The sequence below is a fragment of the Physeter macrocephalus genome, chromosome 14 (assembly GCF_002837175.3).
Source record: "Physeter macrocephalus isolate SW-GA chromosome 14, ASM283717v5, whole genome shotgun sequence".
NCBI classification, from domain to species: Eukaryota; Metazoa; Chordata; class Mammalia; order Artiodactyla; family Physeteridae; genus Physeter; species Physeter macrocephalus.
Window position 1 is genome coordinate 123,697,321 of NC_041227.1, and position 23,055 is coordinate 123,720,375.

Genomic DNA, 23,055 nt, shown 5'->3' on the forward strand with positions numbered 1-23,055 from the left:
GAAAAGAAGACAAATTAATAACCCCATTTTCCCTCCCTGTCACTATGTAGTGGTCTGAGGAAGAAGGGCCTGGTGGGCTGGGTACGTGCATAGTAAGAAGCTAGGACATCTGAGGCACAGATTCCTATATGTGAAGCTGAGAAGCTATTTTTTGGTCTCTCCTGGAATGCAGAGGATGGTGGTTTATTCTAGTTTCATATAATCTTCAATTTTCACCTCTTAATGAATGGTATTCAGAATATGAGAAGATAGTTTCAGAATATACACATGTTCCTGAAACAGCTTGGCTCTCAAAAAGTTGTCAGCCAGACAGCACATCTTGGTTTCAAATTTAGTGCTGTGCCAATAGCTTTCCTTCTAAGCATGCACAAAGGCGATAGCCCACAAAGGAACCCATCTCACCATTGAGGAGGCAAGAGCCTTCTCTGCCCAAGTCTCTCGCAGAGATAGAAAATGATTCTATCTCGTTTGTCGATTCCATTTCAGTTCAGCAGCCATTTTCCACACAGAGACACAACTGGAAAGCAGTATCTCTTCTGGGAACTGAGATTCCATTTCGGGAAGAATTTCACTCTCTTTAGTCTCCATGTAACTCACCAGCGTGTCTCTCAGGCTGAAAAACCAAGGAACAAGAGACAGCGTTAAACAGTCATGTGACATAAGGAGACCATCACTGGTCACTTTTTCAGGTCGTCAGAGAACCAAAGTGCTCATGAAGGCCAGAAATAACGAGAGTCAACCAACTGCTGAGTTACTGACCTGGCACTAGAATCCTGGGTTCAAGGTTCTAGTACATCCCTGCTGCTCCCCACACTGCAGTGCACATACCCTATGGGATGGAGCTCCCCTTGATAGGGGCCCCTTCAGATGGTTCTAAGCACTCTAGTAATACATCTGCTTTACAAAAAAAGCCTCGCCATTCAAAAAAAGCTTATATTCCAGTTCACGATTTGTATTAACAAAGATCGTAAATTCTCTAGAAAAGGGATCTTCTTTCCCTACACTAAAAGTCCAGGATAGTAAAGACTTCTTGAATAAGTTCAAAGAATACCAATGTAAATAGGCATATGCCATATACATAATGGAGGAAAATAGCAATTATGAAGTGTGTCGGTGAGGAAAACCGGAGTTTGACTATCTATTTAGAAAAACAGTAAAGCTAAATCCGTACCTCAGGCCACACATAAAAATAATTGGTTAACAAAACAAATGTAATATATAAAACTATAAAAGCACAGGAAAAAACATGGGAGAATATTTTATAACCTTGGGATAAGACTCTTATAGGTATATTTTTCCTATAGAGTCCTTGTAGGAAAATTCTGTCAGATTTGGCTTCATAAAATTAAAGATAGAGCATTTGTAACATAACAGATAAAAGATTAAGAAAAAGACAAATAGCCCAAAAGAAAGATAATCATAAGATATCAAGAGGCAATTTGGAGGAAGATATACAAATGGCTGATAAATATTTTCAGCCTCACCAGTAAATAGGAAAATACAAGCAAAAATGAGATACCATTTTTGGGCCATTAGATTGGTAAAAATATAAAAGACAAATAATATCCAATGTTGGGTATTCTTATACACTATACGTTGGCGTAGCTTTTTCTATCAAATTTAAAATGCACATCTCTCTGACGTAGGAAGTCCACTTGTTATAATGAGAATATATGACTTTTTTGCAATTGGTAATGGTAAATCAGCAGGAAACCAATTTCCGCAGTAACATAAGAATGATTTTCACGTCTGTGGAAGATCTCGGGAGACGTGGCAGAATGTTGTGTGTGTGCCTTGCTCAGCAGGCTTACAAGCCTGTACCTCCACTCAGGGTTGAAATTCTCTGCGGTCTTGGGGTTCTTTAGCTTCAAGACCATCATTTCGTGAAGTTCCAGGAGGAAGGCATCCAGGCCAATCTGATTCAGGAAGGTGTTGAGCAGCTTAGCATTTTCAGGGCTGAGATCAACTTTGTACCTTGGATTGATGTCCCCAAATGGCTCCTGGAATGAAATAAGAACACATGACACACAGAAGCCTGGGAAGGGAGCGTGCGGCTCCCTTGGTCCGGGTGGACAGGAAGAGGCCAGACTCACTTTTCTCAGTCGAAGCAGATGTTCAGACTTGTGGGCAGAGAGGAACTGCCAGAGGGAGATGGTGTGTTTTAACTGGCATCTGTTTAAGGCCTGAAAGAGAACAGAACTCCTGAATAGAAGGTGCTGTTTTCACTTGGCCCTGCACTGATTCCACCTCTCTCACTATGGAGGCACCTCTGCTTCGTCCACTAATTCCCTGCCTCATCTCCAGAACGTCTCTGAAAGCCCTCTCCCCGCTGCAACATCTCAGGGTCCACCAGCAGCATGCAGTTTGCAGGCACGCCTCTGCATATTTGTGGCACTGAGTCTAGATCCTTAAGTTCCGAGCACATCTCCGCCTTTCCCATCAGTGTGTTCTGATTACACTGTGGACTGGCTGGGGGAGGGGGTGTTCTTGCCTCCCCTCCTTTTCAGGGGCTGCTTAGATCAGTACTCCCGGGGTGGTGGTATCCCAATAGGAAGTGGGGAGACGATGGAGGGGGACAATGCTGATTTCCTTTGGAGAGAGGCTGACATGAGACCCACCTTTGAAACCTGTGAGGCCTGATCACCCATCCGCAGCATGTCTTGGATATACACATTTAAGTGCATGTTTGGATCCCCCCCAGCTGTGCTCAGAAACCCCAACGTGACTTCTATGGCAGACAGAGCTTCACAGGCATCGCTGTAGGACTGCAGTTGTCCTCTGATGGCACTGATGGCCACGTTGGGGAGGGGGCTCTAGGAAGTCAAAAGCAGGAGAGAGTTCATGGTTGGGGCTTCCTGTGCCCTGCTACTTGATAAGAGTGCTTACCTTCTTCACTGCTAAGGCCACAAAATGGGACAGACTCTCTAACTTAAACAGCAGTAGGACTTCCCTGGTGGCGCAGTGGTTAAGAATCCACCTGCCAATGCGGGGGACACGGGTTCAATCCCTGGTCTGGGAAGATCCCGCATGCCGTGGAGCAACTAAACCCGTGCGCCACAACTACTGAGCCTGCGCGCCTAGAGCCCGTGCTCCACAACAAGAGAAGCCACCGCAATGAGAAGCCCACGCACCGCAATGAAGAGTAGCCCCTGCTCACTGCAACTAGAGTAAGCCCACGCAGCAACAAAGACCCAAAGCAGCCAAAAAAAAAAAAAAACAAAACACAAAAACAGCAGTAGTTAACACTTGGTGCTTGTTAAGTGTCAGCATTATTTAGGTATGTTACAGAAAGAGATGAACTCACTGAATCCTCAAATCAACTTTGTGAAGATATGCATATGGACATATACATACATACAAACCACACACATATACATCACACACACCCCCACACACAACACACATAAACCAGAAAAGCAGGAATAAATAAGTTCTCTGAACCTTTTGCATTAGCATACACAGTCATGACATCATTGCTAAAAAACTACAAGCACAAGATTTCAATCTGTTTATACTCAACAAGAAAACTTCTGCTGATCTGCTGTCCTGCTTGCCGTCTGGAAAGAACACTGGGCTCTGAACGTAGGGAGGCCCCGAAACTCTTTGGTGCTCATGGCAAATGCCCGCAATGAGGGTGGAAGAGTCCTAACATGGATGGAAACACTCTGATAAGACAGAGGCACATGCAAATAAGATTGATCATCACCACCTGTGGCATTTTGTTCTTGATGTCCATGAAGAGATGTTCATAGTTCCAGTCACGTCTGTACACCAGAGTGGGTATTCCCTAAAGTGAAAAAGAAAAAAGTCTTTGGAAATGGAATCCACTGTGGAGGTTTCCATCAAATGACAATATATGCTTGAGCAGAAACTCAAATGTAGTCCCACGCTATTCAGTGCATCACCAGGCAAAGCAGGCAGCTCCTTGTTGCCAAGTGATGTCCGTGTTTAACCCGTAATCTACGGAAACAGTGACATGAGGAACCCAGCCTGGCCTCTGTGGCCAAGCAGATACTGTCACATAGAATACTGTGGCCTGCAGACCGCCAGGGGAAGTAGGTCATGAGGACCTCCCAATGGGACACTGAGCACAGACTGAACGAGGGGGCACTCTGCTAACAGGGAGAGCAGAGTGAATTAAAAGCAGCCTTGAGCTCAAACAGTTCACAGTCTAACTGCGGGCAGGGAAGGAGCATAAATATACTGAAGTACCATACCCTTGACTGGACCTGGAGGGAGCAAGTACAGCCCAGGTGAAGAACACATGGGGAAGTGCAGGGTGCATTCAGGGGAGGGAGAGTGATCCAGTATGTGAGGTTATGGGGTTCAACGTGGGGAACTGGCTGGAGAGAGGGTCAGGGCAAGGCCACAGGGCCTTCTGTGCCACGTGCGCATCAAGGTTATACAACAGGGTGGTGGGATGCAGATCTGGATGTAAGAAATGTGAGCTAAAGAGCCTGAAGGCAGGGACCAGTTGGGAGCTACCGTAGCAGTGCAACTTAAGGACAGATGCTTTGAACTAGAGCAGCAGGCTCTGGTGGTGAAACGGGGGTGCCTGATGGCTATGGTGGTGAAACGGGGGCGCCGGATGACAGACTGTGTGTGCAGACTAAAGGAAAAGGGGGAAAACAATGAGGTTTTGGTGGTGCCGTTAATTATGGCATAGAAATCCGGACGATGAGTCCATTGAGACCTGCAGACACCCTTAGGGTAATGAAGTGTGGATCCAGATGCATAGACAGCTCCGGAGAGCCGTCAGCCCCGATGGCAGGGGTGGTCATGGACACTGGGGGTGTGGAAGAAGGGTCCATTGGTCCCTCCTCACTTTGAAACCACTGTGATCAAAACCACACTCAGGGCAACTTTTGCAAAACAGAAACGCCGACCACATAAATACCGCAGGTCAGCCTTGCCTTAAGGGTTAGCCTGGGCTTGCCCTGCAGGAAGCGGCTGATGATCTGGCGCTGGATCTTCTCCAGGTCCAACTCCTGCAAGGTCTCCCCGCCCTGCTCCACGTGGTACTGGCAGTTGGAGAGAATTAGTGGAATCAAGTCCCGCTCCACTTCATAGCTGATGACGTGCAGGTCGGCGACCTCGGAGGCATCGACGGAGTAGCTGGGGGACAGATAGATAGAGCTCAGCACTCCAGTCACGGCCTGGTGATGTGGAGTCAGCTCCTGTCTGATGTTGCCACGGGCTGTGCAGGTGAAGGGACATGCAAATCTGTGACACTTGTGAGTGTGGCCGAAGGGTATCTGTTCGAGAAGGACCTGAAGCCTGGCTCGCTGTCCCCAGGCCTGGGGACCCTGCTTCCCTGCTTGTGCTGCCTCAGAAACGACTTCCCGGGCTGAAAGGGCGTCCCCTGCTGCGGGCCTGCACGCTCACCTGTTGTCTTCCTTGGAGAACTTGTCTACTGCGTAGACAATTTCGTTGTGCAAGTTAATCAAGTAGCTGACTAAGGCGGTGGAGCAGAGGCCCAGGCCCTGGCGGCGCGGCAGGATGACTTCAAAGTCAGTGTCCAGGTCAAGGTTGCAGCTGCAGTAGTCTTTAGGCAGCTTGATCTCACCTTTAAACGACAGAGGGGCAGTCACCTCCCTGCTGTTTCTTTCACAGCATCAGGACTGGGAGCCCACCACGGTGGGAGAGGGAGCAACGCAGAAGCCACCTCAACAGAACAGAGCTGGGAACCAGGCGTGCTTTTGCTTCCCATCTCTATTTTATGTGCTGATAAGTTTCAAATGTTCTCAACTCCTTTTTGATACCGTATTTATAGACTCAAGAGGACTGAGGGTTTGCTGTTCCTGATATGTTATGCACTCATCTCGGACACCCCACCAAGAGTCCTCAGATCCAGCATTAGACGCACACAGCATGGCACTGGGCAGACGCGGAACAAGAAGAGTTAGGCTGGAGAGAAAGGGCCTTCAGAGAGGTGCTCCTATAATGTTTAGTGTTAAAGGGGATTTGACACTTACCATTGGTTTCCAGCGATCGCCTCAGCTTGTTCCACGTTGACAGAAAGATAATGATTCTGTTGTAGGATAACTGCTTCAGCCCATCTGTCAAACAAAACACTTGTTAGGGGCTTCCCTGGTGGCGCAGTGGTTGCGCGTCCGCCTGCCGATGCAGGGGAACCGGGTTCGCGCCCCGGTCCGGGAAGATCCCATATGCCGCGGAGCGGCTGGGCCCGTGAGCCATGGCCGCTGAGCCTGCGCGTCCGGAGCCTGTGCTCCGCAACGGGAGGGGCCACAACAGTGAGAGGCCTGTGTACCGCAAAAAAAAACCAAACAAACAAACAAAAAAAAACACTTGTTAGAACTCCGAGATAACACCTACCACGTCTAGGTCAAACCAACAGAGTTACTTGCTCTTTGACCCCTACCTTCATGCCATCACCAACATGTTCTAAATGCTGTTTAAACTAAAGCTGAGCTTGCGGAACCAGAGAGGGAGGTGCTTGTCTGTTACAGCAAAAGCCTCTAATGTGTCCCAGGGATTCACAGCACCTACTGCTTTATGCTACAAGCTTAGGGTACAGAGCACACATTAGCCCCGCACTGGAGTCTCCGAGTTGGACTGATCCTTTTGAACCACAACATGGATCGTCCTGATCCCCTATGAGAGCAGAGACCTACCTGAATTGTGACTGCCAATGAAACTTCTGATGGTTCTGTATTCAACTTCTGAAACATTCTGGAATCGTTTCACTAGATTCCTTTGCAGGGCCAGAATCTCGGGCAAGAATTTCACCAGTCTCAGTTCTGCTTCCTAGAGAAGGGAAGACCACCAGGAACACTTTTTAATGTACTGGGGAAACAGACTTCAAGGCTGGCTCAGGACGTGTATTTGTAGTTTAATCTGGTCAACATGCCATTTTACATGATGACACAGAATGATACTTGAGAATGGGGAACAGGCCACACCATTCTTTCAGCAAGTACCTAGTGACTGCTTACAACGTGTTGGCCAGTGTTCTTCTACCCGCTAGAGGTTGGGGAGCAAACATGTAGTGCCGACACATCAAATGTGTTTGCCAGAAGCTGATGAAAGAAAGCAGCCTCTTGAGCCCATGAGATGGGCTAGGTGTGGAGAGGAGCTGCTGAGAGCAAGAAGACCAAGCTTTTAGGCAATGATGCTTGGTGCTATTCCAGTGTCGTTCTGAAGACCTAGGACCTAAGCTTCTTCAGTTTAATGGACCTGTGCACATCAGTGACAGATCACAGTATTAACACAATGGCCTTCCCACTGGGAATTCATTTTCATTAACTGACCCACAGAAATTTCTGAGTCATCTTACTTCTTCCTAGACTGCATATATTGGTCCATGGAGGGAAATGATTAGAAGATCTATCGTAGAGAATAAAAGTTCAAATGGATTAAAGTTAGGAACCGTGTGTAATTCTGGTTCTAAAAGATATGACACACACTTTACTGCTCTCCTCCCCACAATCCCACCACCACCCTCACTCTGAATGGTTCAGGAACAGGGAAGATTCTGCGTTTGTTTGATTTTGGCTGTGCACCCTCAACTCGAGTTTTTTTATTCAACAGACACTCATTGGTGACTAACTGCTCCAGGCACTGGGGGAAGGGGTGAAGATGAACAGACAAAGGAAACATTTTCATTGTATTCTCTCTTGCTGAGTGATTGGGAGAGACCCTCCTGGCCCTCAAGTTCTTTACCGATACCTGCTAATTCCAACTCGTGTACGTATTTCACCTGTGACTTTATGTTTCAAACAACTCATACAGATTGATGTGTTTAGAGATCTCTGCTCTATCCCTGAGTCTTCTGCCAGAGACATTCTATTCAAAAATCAAAGTAGTCTGATGGCTGTCCCATCCTCAGGACTAATCAGACTAAACGAGAGTGGGGCCTTCAGGTCTCCAGGAGACATGTAGGCAGCATTCACGGCGAGGCAGCCTCACCTTCTGTAGGAACTTCCAAAGGACGGGCACTGTTTCTTTGCCATTCTGCTGCTCCACAATGTGCTGGAGGTACTCAGTGGTGATCCTTTTCCTGCAGCTCCACATCTTAGAGCAGTGAACCACGCTATTCTGGGGCAGGTGGGGCAGGAAGGCCACCGGATCACCGTACACGATTCTGGCCACAGGGTTGGAGCTGATGCGCTCATCTTGGCTGATCCGAGTGTTCACCGCCAGGAGGGTTTTATCTAGATGCTAGGTAAGGAAAGCGACATGGGATCTGGAAATGAGATGCTACTGCACACAGGCTGGACACCTAAGTGACCTTACCAGTGGGCAGATTCAGGGACCCGCCCTCCTCGTTTTAGCCTGTAATCAAATATTCATATTTGCCATCTTTTATTATAATTTATGTGATCCTTATTTGTAGGTTTTTGTCTCCCCAAACAGAATAAGTCTCAGAGACCTATATTTAATGCATTCATTCATTCATTCATTCATTCATTTATCGACCTTGCCACACAGCATGTGGGATCTTAGTTCCCTGACCAGGGATCAAACCTGTGCCCCCTGCAGTGGAAGGCAAGGTCTTAACCACTGGACCGCCAGGGAATTCCTCAGAGACCTTTATTTTATTACCATTATTTTACTTGATGACTTCTATTTCCTGATGGGCCTAGTTACTCTCAGTGACATTCTTATCTGACAGGGTTTATTTCTCTGCCTCTTGCTCTCACATTCTGCTGTAAAAAGTAATGGAGAGAAAACCACTGCCTGCACTTTCTGAACTCCCAGTAATTCCTCAACCTGACACACTGACCAGCCTTGGGAGGGGACAGGATGGGGTGGGGGCAACAGGAGGGTGGGGTGACCGGATAGAGAACACCTAAATCTGTGGCTTAGCCTAGGGCTTCAATAAGGGACACTTCCAGAAGGGACAACAGACCGAGCACTCAGTAGAGGCCCAGGAAACACCCTCCCACACTTTCCCAAAGTAGCCCAGTAGCTATGCATCACTTACCTTTAGTTCAGGCAGAAGAATAGTCTCAACAAGCTTTTCCCAGCTGTTCCTCTCTTCTCTGGTTGACAATTCTGCGTCAAAATTTACAGACCCTACAAAGAAAAATGTGTCTGTTACCCGAGAAACAAAAGCAGTCTGCCTAAACACTAAATAAATGTTAAATTGAAATAATGCTCCTTTTGGGGGCGGGGGCAGGTCTATCTTCCTAAATTAATCTCAGCATTTAAAAATGGTTCCTGCTGCTACCACCAACCTCATGATCTTCATGAAGAAACTTAGAACTCTAAAAACTCTAACCCACATAATTATCATCTTAAAACCATTCTGAACAAAATTACTGAAAGGACAGTACTTTAAATCAGAAGCCCAGGGGCAAAATAATGGTGGCCAGTGGTAGCACCAGCTGCCTCAGCTGCTGCCACCTGGGCTTGAGGACGGAGGTGGGACCCTGTGGATGCCCGCGTGATGCACAGTGCTGTGGAAACTGTTGGCATGCTTCTAGAATTTGGTCACTTTGTCAGTATGATACTGGGTGAGCTTACCTAGTCTGAAATTGCACTAGAATGAGAGGCTTAAAATAAAATAAAGTTTTGCTAAATGGAAAATATATACTAATGTTGGTTTCTGGCAAAAAAGCTCCTGAAGTGGGAGTGGATTTTATTGTGAAGTAGCAGAACTTTTTATTGCTACTGTTATTATTTTAAATAACATTGTCATTACAGTGGTAATTTTTAAAGATTTTTGCAGATAAGCAAAAAGAAAACAAAACTGTTCTTAATTCCACCACTCAGAGATAACCCTCTTACTAACTTGTCTTACAGACCTTTTCTTTCTGTGTGGATTTTAAATTTTAAAAAATTAGCTCAGCGAACATAATAGATAGCCTGCTTTTTCATGTAACAAACTATGGACACGTACATATGTTAAGTCAGCCCACAACGGCAGTATTTTTTAGGAAAAGCAGATGCTGCCCCCCACCCCCAAAACAGGACAGATGTACAAAGAGACCAAGTTCCAAGCGCTTATCAAACATTAGTCTCTCTGATGGTGATGTTTCTTTAACACACATGACCTGTTTGGGACGACAAAAATATGTTCCCCATACAGTGGGTCAGCTACAACTGAGGCTGACTTTTGAAACTTAAGCCTCCCAAATACACTGGCGTTTAACACTCGGAGCACACCCAGCAGGGGATCAATGGAAAGGTCCTCCCCTCCCCCACTCTCTGGAAGGTGCATGTCTTCCTGCTTCCCCTTCCTCTCCCTCTGGGGTCAGGACCAGTGCGCTGCTTCCTCTGCTGGCTGTGCCCCACGCCCCTCGGCCCCATGCCCGGCTCCTCACTGTGGCCCTGCTCTCTGAGGAGGTGGCTGAGGACAAGATGCACCACGCTGGCGGTCTCATCTGCGCTCCTCCCCAGCATCTTCATTAACTGCTCCAGGTCTCTCTGGATATGCTGCAGCAGAAACCCTTTTGGATCACTCACCGGAGGCTTAATGATGTTCATCAAAGCCTGTGGGGGCAAGGGGACAAAATGTCAAGCAAGATCTTGTTTGTGGAGGAGATGGCAAGTTCAGGAGAGGTCAGGAGGGGTGAAGAACCAGCCCCAAGCCAGAGGACAGTCTCTAGGAGGGATGTCAGTGTGATTCAAACAGCGGTGGCGAGAGAAGGCTCAGGAGCAGAAATGACCACAGTCTGAAAACAACTGCCTTCTATATCCTCAGTGTGAAATAAAGAATTTTCAAAGCCTGAACTTTTTGCTATCATGGTTAATTAACTTAGAGGAAATGCAGCCTGCCCTCTTTCTTCCCCAGAGCTGCAGCAAAGACAGGTAAAATCATGGTTATTTTAGCCTCTCCATTCCCAGGTGTGGACCGGAGACATAGAGCTGTTCATTAAAAATTGATTTTACATAATCTGACATGTAGCTCCCCCTTACCACCATAGACCACAGTGAGAAAAATCAGGATATGTGAATTTTATATTATGTTTTGCATTAGGTAACAATGACATATTTGAAATCCACAAGAGGTAGCTAGAACTTTTTATTTTTTTCAACTATTTTAAATGATTTATTAAAATTTAAAAGTCAAAGTACAAATTATAAGAATGACAATGAAAAATTCAGACCAAAATAGTGTAAATAATGCTAAATTTTTAATTTCAATTTTGATTTTTAAAAAATTATTTATTTATTTATTTATTTATTTTTGGCTGTGTTGGGTCTTCGTTTCTGTGCGAGGGCTTTCTCTAGTTGCGGCGAGCGGGGGCCACTCTTCATCGCGGTGCGCGGGCCTCTCACTGTCGCGGCCTCTCTTCTTGCGGAGCACAAGCTCCAGACGTGCAGGCTCAGTAGTTGTGGCTCACGGGCCTAGTTGCTCCGCGGCATGTGGGATCTTCCCAGACCAGGGCTCGAACCCGTGTCCGCTGCATTGGCAGGCAGATTCTCAACCACTGCACCACCAGGGAAGCCCCAATTTTGATTTTAATTAAAACTTTAAAAATATTTTCAGGGCTTCCCTGGTGGCAGAGTGGATAAGAATCTGCCTGCCAATGCAGGGGACACAGGTTCGAGCCCTGGTCTGGGAAGATCCCATATGCTGTGGAGCAACTAAGCCCATGCACCACAACTACCGAGCCTGCACTCTAGAGCCCGTGAGACACAACTAGTGAGCCCACACACCACAACTACTGAAGCCCACGTGCCTAGAGCCCGTGCTCCACAACAAGAGAAGCCACTGCAATGAGAAGCCCCCGCACCACAACGAAGAGTAGCCCCCGCTCGCCACAACTAGAGAAAGCCCTTGCACAGCAACGAAGACGCAACACAGAGTAGCCCCCGCCCGCCACAACTAGAGAAAGCCCTTGCACAGCAACGAAGACGCAACACAGCCAAAAATAAATAAATAAATAAAAATTTTAAAATAAAAAAATAAAAAATAAAGTATTTTCATATTAAGTGTTTCAATTATAATGTTCGATATCCATCTAATTGTCAAAGTAAAGAATTGGTATCATATACAGTTAACTTGAGGTCATATTGATATCACCCTGCTGGTTATCTTTTACAATTATTTCCTTTTTTAAACTTTCAACGAGTTACTTTTAGAATAAACCTTATGCCTTCTATGGAAAAAAAAAAAAAAAAAAAAAAGAATTCATACCAGGCTTCAACATGTTTCATCTGGACCTACATGCACTAATAAATGTAAGCTAATAAGACTTGTTTTATATTGTAAAGCATTCCTTGCGTGTTACTATTGCCAATAATATTCTAATGAATGAGAACACCTAGAACCACAGATTGGACCTTCAAAGAGGAGTAAGAAAATAGTTACTTATTTCTACCAATATCCTAGCTAAGGATACTTAGTTATCAGAGAAGCAGTACATTCATACTCTCTGAAAGGAAGGAGTGGACAAATTCATTCATCTCTTCTCCCTTACCCAAGCACTCTGCCACTCAGATCTTCCCCATACTCCCTAAATAGTTTCTGCCTCTGATGTCAGTAAGGGCACAACACACAAACCTCATAGCATTCAAACCTAGGAAGTAGTCTTGTGTTTCAAGGGGCAAAATCAGAGAACTCTGGAGCGGGAAAGGGCTTAGTCACAGTGAAACCGAGCAGGACCCTGCAGGGCCTTCCCAAGAACTGGCTAGGACTTTTTAGACAAAAGGATTCACTGTGAAAAAAATTACTGTAGAAACTAAACACATGGTTGGGCAGGCCAATGCTCTACCTGGGGACTGTGGGCGGCTCCCCAAAGCATAGCCAAATGAGTGAGTAGCCGGATGAGAAGAAAGACCACTGGGGACAGCTCTCGGTCAGATACCATGGGCTCGCCTCTTGGTGGTGGGTTTCCCAGCACGTGGCCAGTCTGAGTTCTGTCCATCTTGTTTCTGGAAAGGACAAGAGAAGACAGGGTGAAGGCTGAAGATCACCATTTCTTCTCAGCTCTGGGGGCACACTTCCCATTCTTAGGACCTGGAGACCAGGTTCAGAGTTTTGAAGAAAACAATGTTAAATTACATATTCTACTAAGCCTAGACCACTTTCCTATATTAGAAGATTTTTTTTTGGGGGGGGGGCCACACCATGCAGCATGTGGAACTTCCCTGACCAGGGATTGAACCCATGCCCCCTGCAGTGGAAACGTGGCATCTTAACCACTGGAACACCAGGGAAGTCCTAGACCACTGTCCTAAGAGTCTTCTTCTTTACAGACTGACCTTTCTGGCTGACTAAAAGCCCACAACAGTGTAAAGTGGCTGTTTGTAAAACTAGTGGTTGCCAGTGGGGAGACGGAAGGGAGGAGGGGCAGTATAATGGTAGGGGGTCAAGAGGTACAAACTATTATGTATAAAATAAGCTACAAGGATATACTGTACAATACAGAGAAGATAGCCAATATTTTATAATAACTATAAATGGAGTATAACCTTTAAAATTGTGAATGACTAGATTGTACACCTATAACTTACATAATATTGTATATCAACTATACTTCAATTAAAAAATAATAATAATTTTGAAGGACTTCCCTGGTGGTGCAGTGGTTAAGAATCCGCCTGCCAATACAGGGTACACAGGTTCAATCCCTGGTCCGGGAAGATCCCACATGCCGCGGAGCAACTAAGCCTGTGCGCCACAAGTACTGAGCCCGCGCATCAGAACTACTGAAGCCCGCGCACCTAGAGCCCACGCTCCACAACAAGAGAAGCCACCACAATGAGAAGCCCATGCTCCGCAACAAAGAGTAGCCCCCGCTCGCCCGTGAGTCACAACTACTGAGCCTGTGTGCCACAAGTACTGAGCCCGCGCATCAGAACTACTGAAGCCCGCGCACCTAGAGCCCACGCTCCACAACAAGAGAAGCCACCACAATGAGAAGCCCATGCTCCGCAACAAAGAGTAGCCCCCGCTCGCCACAATTAGAGAAAGCCCGCGTGCAGCAACGAAGACCCAACACAGCCAAAAAAAAAAAAAAAAAAAAAAAAAAATTGAAAGCATAGAAAACTGGCTGTTTGTGCTAGTCCTGGGGCCATGTGTCAGGATAGAGGTCTGGACCTGCTTCTTGCACTGAATGATTGTGGGGGGTCGGAGGAGCAGGCAGGCAAAGGACAGTCAGAGTTTGGAATAGCTGACATTACCATGGGAATATGTACACACTGTTCTCCTTTTCCCAAACCAAAAACTGGGATCCAAGGTCTGGCAAAGGATTTGGCATCACACCCAGATGGGAGGTTTAGTGTGATGGGTACATTCAGTTGCAAAGCTACTGGAGATTCTAGGACATTCTGATAGTTTATGGAGATAACAGATTAGCATATTTTAAACTGTAACAGCACTAGAAGAGCTAGAATATATGACGAACGTAGAGAGGTCACACCTCCTATTAAGGGAGCATGTGTAACCATACTCATCTCATGAGCAAGTGTGGGATTATGAGATCAGATATTTAGCTGGATTCTGAAGTATTTGATAAGATTGACTATGTCTCCTCTATTTTTCTGGGAAAAAAAAGAGTAAGCTAGGAGAGTTAATAAGTGACAGACTTAAATGCGCCTCTGAAATTGGTCACCTGTTTATGTCAAGCAATTTCTACAGGGGTTGTGCCCAAGATTCAAATGGAAGACATCTGAATTAACAAGTATTAATAAGTATTAACGCGTGGTCTGCTTTGCATTAAGAGCCCAGTTAGCCAATGACAGATCAAATGCCTCACTACTGAATGACCACAGGGACCATGGTGTTGGTATCAACAAGACCCAGGTCCAAATGTACAATAGTAATTGATACTATATTTAATATTGATTTATCAGCTGGAATAGAAACAGCCCCAAAGCTCATGGTTTGACTACTTAGAAAGGAGAAAGCATCTTACATACTCGATAACATGAAATCCATCCTTTGGTTTGTGATTAATCCCTCCAATTGGAACACCACAGTCAATACAAAAGCTCTGTTCCATCGGCAAGCCACACTAGGATAAACACAAATGCGACCCCAGCTCAGTTTGGACAAATGCCATCGTGCAAATGAGCACATACTTACCACAGGAGGTAGCGGACGCCACTACGATTGCTTCCTTTAGCATATGTGTGTGTCAGGTGGGGCTACAGGAGCCCTGGGAGACAGGGCAGGCACTCCATGCCAACTATGTTGTATGTGGGCAAATTTAGACTTTTAAAAAATAGAGACATTTTAAGTTTTATTCCTAAATAGTCTCTTTACAGACAAATATATAAAACTCAATCTTTCTTTCTCATATTCATCACTGTTTTCCATTCATTCCCCCACCTATCACACTGGCCTTACTGCTTCACTATCTAACACCAGGAATACTACAGCAGCTTCCAAACTGATTTCCCTAACACTGTTTGGACTTTTTTATTTTTTAAAAATGTAACCATATGATTCACTACTTCCAAAGGCTCATTTTTCAAAATCAGATTGTGTGCTACTATATACACCGAATAACAGTCTATCACAAACCAAACAAGTCTCAGATTCCCAGACCACAGAATTTCAGGAGCAGTTTTAGGAAGAATCTATTTTAATCCTGTTTCACGGACAAGGAAGTGAGACGCTCTAAAGTAAAATGCATATATCAGGTTTATCCTCCAGGTCGCTTATTTATTTATTAAATAACATTTGTCTGTTTCAATTCAATAGCCTGTTCTGAGCAAGTATGGATGACACTATGAAGGGCCCTGGCTAGATGCTTTGGGATTCACAGATGAACAATACACAGATCTTCCCACAACGGGATTACAAGATATGTGTCTCGTTTTCCTATCCTTTGGTATCTAGACCCTATCTCCTCCCTGGGATAGTAATCCAGCCTACGGTCTAGTCAGCACTTTGTCGTCACATAAGATCAGTGTCACTGATCTTGTGCTGCAGTGACCAGGAAGGACGGCCAGCACTGGTTCCTGTCCTGCAGTTTTGTCTTTCAAGGGACATTTGGCAATGTATGGAGGCAGTTTTGTTTGTCACACTGTGTGAGATGGGATACTACTGCCATCTGGTGAGTTGAAGCCAGGAATGCTTCTAAACCTCCAACAATGCCCAGGCCAGCCCCACAATAAGGCATTATGTCCACAGGGCTGAGAATGAGAAACCCTGGCTGGAAAACCTTAGTACCATTTGGATGTTTAGTCATAATACCTAGAATAGCCAGCAAAATGAGTCTATGTTCTCCTGAAAGGTCCAGACCCTCATTATCCATCCTCCTCCTCCACAGCACCCCTCCTCAGACCTGGAGGAACACACATTTTGAACCCCCCCAAACCCTACCCCGAATACCAAGACTCACCTCGCCTACAGAGCACGCGTGACCATTGGGACATGCTGTTAAAAGAACAAGACACATGTTGGCTGGTGAGGTTTCACCTAATGACCCACGGTTAAAAGGGAAAGCTAACTCCCTCCTCTCTGGTCTAACCAAATGCTGACGTGGACTTGATGTCCCAAGCACGTTAATCTTGAACTTTGCTAGATATTAGAACTCATTAGATATTTGACACACACCAGGAACTCAACTGGTATCACTGAAAAATAATGTCTGCGTTTAATTTCACAAAGCAAAGAGAAACTAGATTACAGGTTCATACCACGGGTTACTTTTGGAGGCAGGGTGGATAGTACATTATACCCTCCTATTCACTCTCTTTGATTTTTTTCTTTTTGCTATGAGCAGGTTTTGTTTTTGTTTTTGTGGTATGCGGGCCTCTCACTGTTGTGGCCTCTCCCATTGCAGAGCACAGGCTCCGGACGCACAGGCTCCGCGGCCGTGGCTCACGGGCCCAGCCGCTCCGCGGCATGGGGGATCTTCCCGGACCGGGGCACGAACCCGCATCCCCTGCATCGGCAGGCGGACTCTCAACCACTGAGCCACCAGGGAAGCCCTATGAGCAGGTTTTATAACAACTTTCAAAACTATTTTTAAAAGATTATCTACTCAAGGCAACAGCAAAATTTACATAAAGTCATGGGTTATATTATTTTCTCCTTCAGTTCTATATTTCTAAAAGAACTATCTTTGGGTCAAAAGCGTGGCTGTATTGTGAGCTGGCCCTTGACTGAGCCTCTCATGTGGTTCCCAGCACCCCCTTCTCCCCAAAGGGCATATTCCAGGGAACAGAAGTGCACCCTAAAAGACCCTTTCCCTGTGACTAAGAAAAAAATAATCTGGCTCATCCACAGTCAGCAGGGTACCAGTTCCTGCAAGCTGTTCATGTTCTGCAAAGGCAACCATGGCAGAAGGAAGCAGGCACATTAGGACCTTCGGGGACAAACCCGTGGACCCCAATTCTATAACAATGTCTCATGTGGTTTTAGGATGCTCTTCAAAGCTCCGGAGTGGGATTCCACCTCAGGCCAACACTTACTGTACCAGTGGACTCCTTCCAGACTCATCCACTTCCTAGCTTGAGCAAGCAAGTCTTCAGGCATCGTTGGAAGAAAGGCATTCTGAAAAGTCAAAACAGCAGGGCTGGCTTTAGCCAAGTGAGCATGACAACGGGCTGTCACTGATCAGCAAGAGGCATCGAGTAAGAACGTGACCTTGATTTTCTTCTTGACCTAAAAAGCTCTCTATGAACAACACAGAACAGCTCCCTGTGAGATAACAAAGGGCAAGGCAAGTTTTTCACCATCACTGTGGACTAAAGGGTCAAGGGAGACAGAGGCAGATGGAGAATCTAGAAGATAAACAGGTTCAACAGTTTCTGAGGTACGGGCTGGGTCTCTAAAGTTTTTCCTGTGAACGCGGATGCAATCACATCCCAATCTTACCGCCATGAGGTCTGGGGAGAAGGCCAAATTCTTCAGGGGTTCCAAGACTTTGCTTTGTCCACAGAGAAGGATGGTTGCAACATGAATAGCCATTTCTATTACTGTCCCTTCAAGGCTGTTGTCCCCAGGACCCGTCCTCAGCAGGGGTAGTTCATTGTTCACAAGGGATATTGCAAAACGTCTGATATCAGGAGACAAGGTCTTTCTTTCCTCAATGAATTTCTCCATAGCCTCACATTGCTGACAGGAAAGAAATTAAAATACAACAAAGCAGAATATCATGTGAATAGTGAGAGAAAACCAAAGGTTTGCTCTTATGTCACTCATACATTTTTGATTGCAAATACCTATCAAATATCAAGGTTAAGGGGAATTCCCTGATGGTCCGGTGGTTAGAACTTCGCGCTTTCACTGTTGAGGGAGCAGGTTCAATCCCTGATTGGGGAACTAAGATCCCCGCAAGGCGTGTGGAGCAGCCAAAAATAAATAAATAAATAGACAGATAAAGTTATTTGCATTAAAATAACTGATTTTTTTTATTTTTAATATCAAGGTTAGGATGGCTAAACGGTTGCTGTTTGAAGGGAAATTACCTGGAGAAGAGAATTCTCCTCTACAAACACAGAAATCACATACCCAAGCACTAGTTTTCATAATTTTGGAAAACATTATCTTATGTTCTTGACTGTGTTTTAACTGTTACTCTAAAAGCATTGGATGAAACAGAAAGTAGTTGTTCTGCATAAGAAGGCTAGAAACCCCAATCCTAGAATTTTAAAAATTTGGGGTATAACTGGTGTTTGTGACTGACTTTTACTTCTATTCAAAAAGTCCCTCCAAATTATGAGACTATGAACACAGCCCTGAAGGCTGATACTCACCTGTGGCTTAGGATGGAGGTTTGCACTGTGGGATCTGTACAAAGTCGCGACCTCTCTAAAAAGTGCTAACATTAGGTGGGCGGCCTGCTGAGTTGTGGAGCTCCTGCAGGCCTGCAAAAGCAAGGATATCAAGTGAGACGTTTAAAAATCTAGCTCAGGGCCAGAATCCCATGTGATTCGTATATGAATATGGAATGAGATCAGCCCTTAAGCCTTGGAGAGGTTGAGGGAGCCTTTCCCAAGACTCTGGGCTCCTGGGACCCTGCACCTCAAGGACCATCTTCTGGAAAAACAACTGTTCATAAACATCCTCATATTAAACTCAATGCATATTTATCAGATAGCTTACAACAGAAGTAACAAGAGATCACCATCTGTTCTCTTTCTGACTACTTCACTGGTCCTAGAAACTTTTCCTGAGCAGAGATAAGATATTTATTTCCTCTTTTCCCAGCAAAATGCCAGGATAAACAAGGACTCAAAAAGGAAACATGACCAGAACAATTGAAAGATTAGATTCTAAAAACCCTGTATCTATTAAAATAAACACATGCATACGCCTCTATGGGAATTATGAGGCTACAAAGATACAGGTTTTGCTTCCTGTGCCATCACATGTCAGAGCAGAAGAATCTTGGAGGAAGTGACTTTTTAGCAGGGTCTCAAAGAAGGTAATGGACATAAATGAATCAGAAAGGAGGTGCCGGTGGCCTCGTGCAAAACCACCACCCCAATCAACCACTGACGCTCCCATTTGCCAGGCAAGCCCGTGAGGCCGTGAGCATAAGACTTCTGATGCAGCATGTCACCCTGTGGGGCCTCTTTTGCATCATTTGACACCAACAAGACAAGACTTAGGCTCTGAGGGGCCACTGTGTACGCAGAGCAGTCCCCCAGTCCAACATACCTCCAGAGCAGTCTCAATGGCCAGGGGCTTGCACTCCAGAATGGCTTTGCCCACTGCATCGCGGAGAGCCTTGTAGTTGTCCCCATGCACCAGATACTGATCCATCTGGCCTGTATGATCCTTCTGCAACCCCAGGAACACAGGGGTTAATCATGGTGGGGACAGTGTGAGGAATGCTTAGGAAAGAACCTTCTTGATGGTAAAGGAACCAGGCAATCATTAGAGCTTTAAAGGCAGCTGAACCCTGTTTCCGGGTCCAGACCGAGGCATGACATCCCACTGCTGTTTGGGAAGCACCTCCTCAACAGATGAAGAGCGGGGAGTGGGTGAAAATCTGGGGGAGGTGATCTTGTGGCTGCTTTCCTTCTGCACTCAGAGTAGAGCACCAAAGGACTTCAATACGTTAGTCCTAACCTCCAGCTGGGAGCAAACAAAAAGCCAGGATTTTTAGTGCCGTTTTTGTAACTCCAGGACAGTAAAAATTCATTCATTTCTGAGCACTAGGGAAGGACCACTGAGCAGCCCTGAAGCCAAAATGGCTGCAACTCTGTCATCCTTAGTCCTTTCCTATCTCGCCTGCCAAGGATAGAAAGGGCTTATTCTGAAAGCTGAAGGATTTTTTTAAAAATATTTATTTATTTATCTGGTTGTGCCGAGTCTTAGTCGCGGCATGCAGACTCTTAGTCGCGGCATGCACGTAGGATCTAGTTCCCTGACTAGGGATCGAACCCGGGCCCCCTGCATTGGGAGCATGGAGTCCTCACCAGGGAAATCCCTGGCCGAATGACTTTTAATTTGCTAAAAGCCAAAGCCACAGAATCATTCTTTTGCTTTCCCTGTGTCAAACTCTATCAGAAGTGATGCCTACATATGCTGTGCAGGTAGGTGACAAACACATCACACATACACATGCACGCACACACATATCCTTCCCCTAGGCAGGCGGTCTAAACGTGATCACAGCTGGGTCAATCAACTGAAGCACAGAGACAGAGGAGAAGACCAGAACAGATGCACGCATTTTCCGTGATGGGTGTGGGAGAAGGTCAGGGAGGAATGGAGAAGCAGCAGCCCCGCTCCTGGGGCTGGGGGGAGGGCAGTGGAGCTGAGACAGCACAGGGGCTGCCGGGACCACCCTTCTTACCTGCTGTGCAATGACTCCCCTGGGAAACACCCAGTGGGCCGGATGGCCCTGTCTGGAGAGGCTCTGCACAAACTCCATCCCCTGCTGGCTAGTGAGCTTCCTCACCAGGTATACTCGGTACCAGTCATTCTGGACCCGGGCACAGAAGTGCTCCACCTGCTGCAGGTAGCGATGCTTCTCCTCCGCCATCTCTGCAGAGCCAACGAGAAAGGCTGAGTGACGGCTGAGGGTACTTGTTAGTTAACTGTCTGGAACAGAGGCTAGTAAGAGCTCCGGGAACTCCCCTTTAGGAATTCACAGTGAAAGAACTAATCTAGAAGAAAGAGGACATGGTACAGACCAGTATTACTCCAAGAACCAGCTTCCCACACTTCCTGAACTTCTAAATCATGGGGGCTCCCGGCCTGTGGTCAAGAAAGTTTGGGAAGAAGACCTGCCTGAGCCGTCCTGAAGCTCAGAGAGGATCTCAGAAGCCTTGTCAAGACAGAGGCGGATACGGGCCATCTCCTGCAGGTACTCCACCGAGGCCTCACCAGCGGGCTCTCGGCTGCATCTCACTGGTCGGTACGTCTTAAGGAACTGGCCTTCCTCTCTTAGGTATTTCAATTCATCCTTTATGAAGAAAGTATTATTCTTCTCATGTATTGAATCCTAGGGAACATAGAACCAGAAAGAAAGGATATTATTCTTTTTTATTTGCGAGTCCCCCGCCTTCGAAATTTCCACAGTGTGGTCGTGGAGAATGCAGGAAGGATAAAGAGTGTTGTGGGTTTGAGTGTACATTTTTTGAATCATGGAAAACTAATACCCCTTTTTATTTTAGGGGCAAGAAGGAGGGGAAAAAGAAAAGCTATGATGAAAAAATTTTTTATCTAATATTTTTTCATACACATTGTAAGATTTTTGGAAGTAACAAAAATATGAAGAGAATAAAAATTAAAAGTATTCACAATCTCACCACCTGGAGACAACTTTGGTGGCATATTCTTCTATGCTTTTTTTTCCCCCTCATGCACATATGTGCACATAAATGCCAATATATACAACTGCTGAGGGCAGAAGCAACGTTTTTGAAACTTTTTTTTCCCCTGCATGGAGCAGAGCATCTGTTAATGTTACCACCTAATTTATATTCTGTAAATTTTCAGAAAAACACTATTCCATCACATAAACCACATGGTTTGGAGAGTTTGAAAAAGAAATGCAGGCAGGTGATAATCAGCTTACCTCCAGGCAGTTGCTAAAGAGCACATACAATTCAGCTTTATCTTCAGCCAGGAACGGTTTCTTTTCTAACTGGGACAAATAAGCCTGAATATAATCCTTCACTTCACGGAAGCTATGGAAGGAGAAATATTATACCTGGTTAGTTCAGGTCTGGAAGCTCATTTTGCCAAAAAAAAAAAAAAAAAAAAAAAAAAAAGGTATGTATGTATCTATCTATCTGCCTGTTATCCATACCCACCTTCCTGTATAATTATATATATATACACGTACAAACATGTGTATGTATAGTTTGTAACACGATTTTATGAAGAATATTCTAGCACCAACTTGAAGGAATATAAAATTCCCTATTTTAGACTAGCTGTTCTCAAACTTTTTGGCTCCAGGACTCCTTTACAGACTTAAAAATTATTGAGAACCCCAGAGCGCTTTTGTTTCTGTGGATTACATCTATTGATATTTACAGTATTAGAAATTAAAACTGAAAAAATTTGAAAATATTTATCAATTCATTAAAAATAACCATACTAATCTCATTACATATTAACATAAATAATATTTTTAAAAAGCTTTTCCAAAACAAAAATTCATTAGTAAGAAGAGGGGTACTGTTTTTCATTCCTGCAAATCTCTTTAACACCTGGCTTAACAGAAGTTCACTAGATTCTCAAATCTGCTTCTGCTTCTAATTGGTTGCACTATATTAAGTTATATGAGGAAAATCTGGTCTCACACATTATGTAGCTGGAAAAGGGAGAAATATTTTAGTAGCCTTTTCAGGTAACTGTGAATATTCTCCTTTGACACTACACCAAAACTTGATAAATGATAATTTCTAAAGGTTAGTTGCAATGTGCAATCTGAAACCCTATCAATGCACTTTTCATAGTCAATTACATTAAAATCAAATGGTCTGCCTTGCACTTCAAATGGATTTCTTTTTGATCAATGCAAAATTCTCTGACAGCAAGCATCAGTCACTTCAAAAATACCGGTTCACTGAGCTGTGCAGATCTGGCAAATGTTGACACATTTTTATTTTATGATATATTTTAAAAACCCTCACATTCATTATCATCAAAAGGTCTCTATTAGAAAGCTGATAGGCTCCCAGTGGAGGATACAAGTTTTCCCAATTTTTATTTTAATT

The 23,055-nt window shown here is 45.1% G+C and overlaps 1 protein-coding gene across 2 annotated transcripts in view; it reads right to left on the bottom strand.

Moving 5' to 3' along the window:
• Positions 1-459: 459 nt before the first annotated feature.
• RNF213 (ring finger protein 213) overlaps positions 460-23,055 on the bottom strand; it is a 103,509-nt gene continuing 80,913 nt past the window's right edge. For both annotated transcript variants that reach the window (XM_055090946.1, XM_055090947.1), the window contains 22 exons: positions 21,906-22,017; positions 21,116-21,329; positions 20,679-20,869; positions 19,535-19,657; positions 18,628-18,738; positions 17,747-17,986; positions 17,341-17,422; positions 16,266-16,300; positions 14,836-14,930; positions 12,687-12,846; positions 10,290-10,458; positions 8,948-9,039; positions 7,930-8,181; positions 6,636-6,768; positions 5,976-6,059; positions 5,386-5,566; positions 4,914-5,115; positions 3,710-3,787; positions 2,619-2,813; positions 2,094-2,183; positions 1,822-2,000; positions 460-613 (listed from right to left, as the gene is read on the bottom strand). In XM_055090946.1, coding sequence (XP_054946921.1) covers positions 460-613; positions 1,822-2,000; positions 2,094-2,183; positions 2,619-2,813; positions 3,710-3,787; positions 4,914-5,115; positions 5,386-5,566; positions 5,976-6,059; positions 6,636-6,768; positions 7,930-8,181; positions 8,948-9,039; positions 10,290-10,458; positions 12,687-12,846; positions 14,836-14,930; positions 16,266-16,300; positions 17,341-17,422; positions 17,747-17,986; positions 18,628-18,738; positions 19,535-19,657; positions 20,679-20,869; positions 21,116-21,329; positions 21,906-22,017 — 3,172 coding nt within the window. The remainder of the gene's footprint in view (positions 614-1,821; positions 2,001-2,093; positions 2,184-2,618; positions 2,814-3,709; positions 3,788-4,913; positions 5,116-5,385; positions 5,567-5,975; positions 6,060-6,635; positions 6,769-7,929; positions 8,182-8,947; positions 9,040-10,289; positions 10,459-12,686; positions 12,847-14,835; positions 14,931-16,265; positions 16,301-17,340; positions 17,423-17,746; positions 17,987-18,627; positions 18,739-19,534; positions 19,658-20,678; positions 20,870-21,115; positions 21,330-21,905; positions 22,018-23,055) is intronic.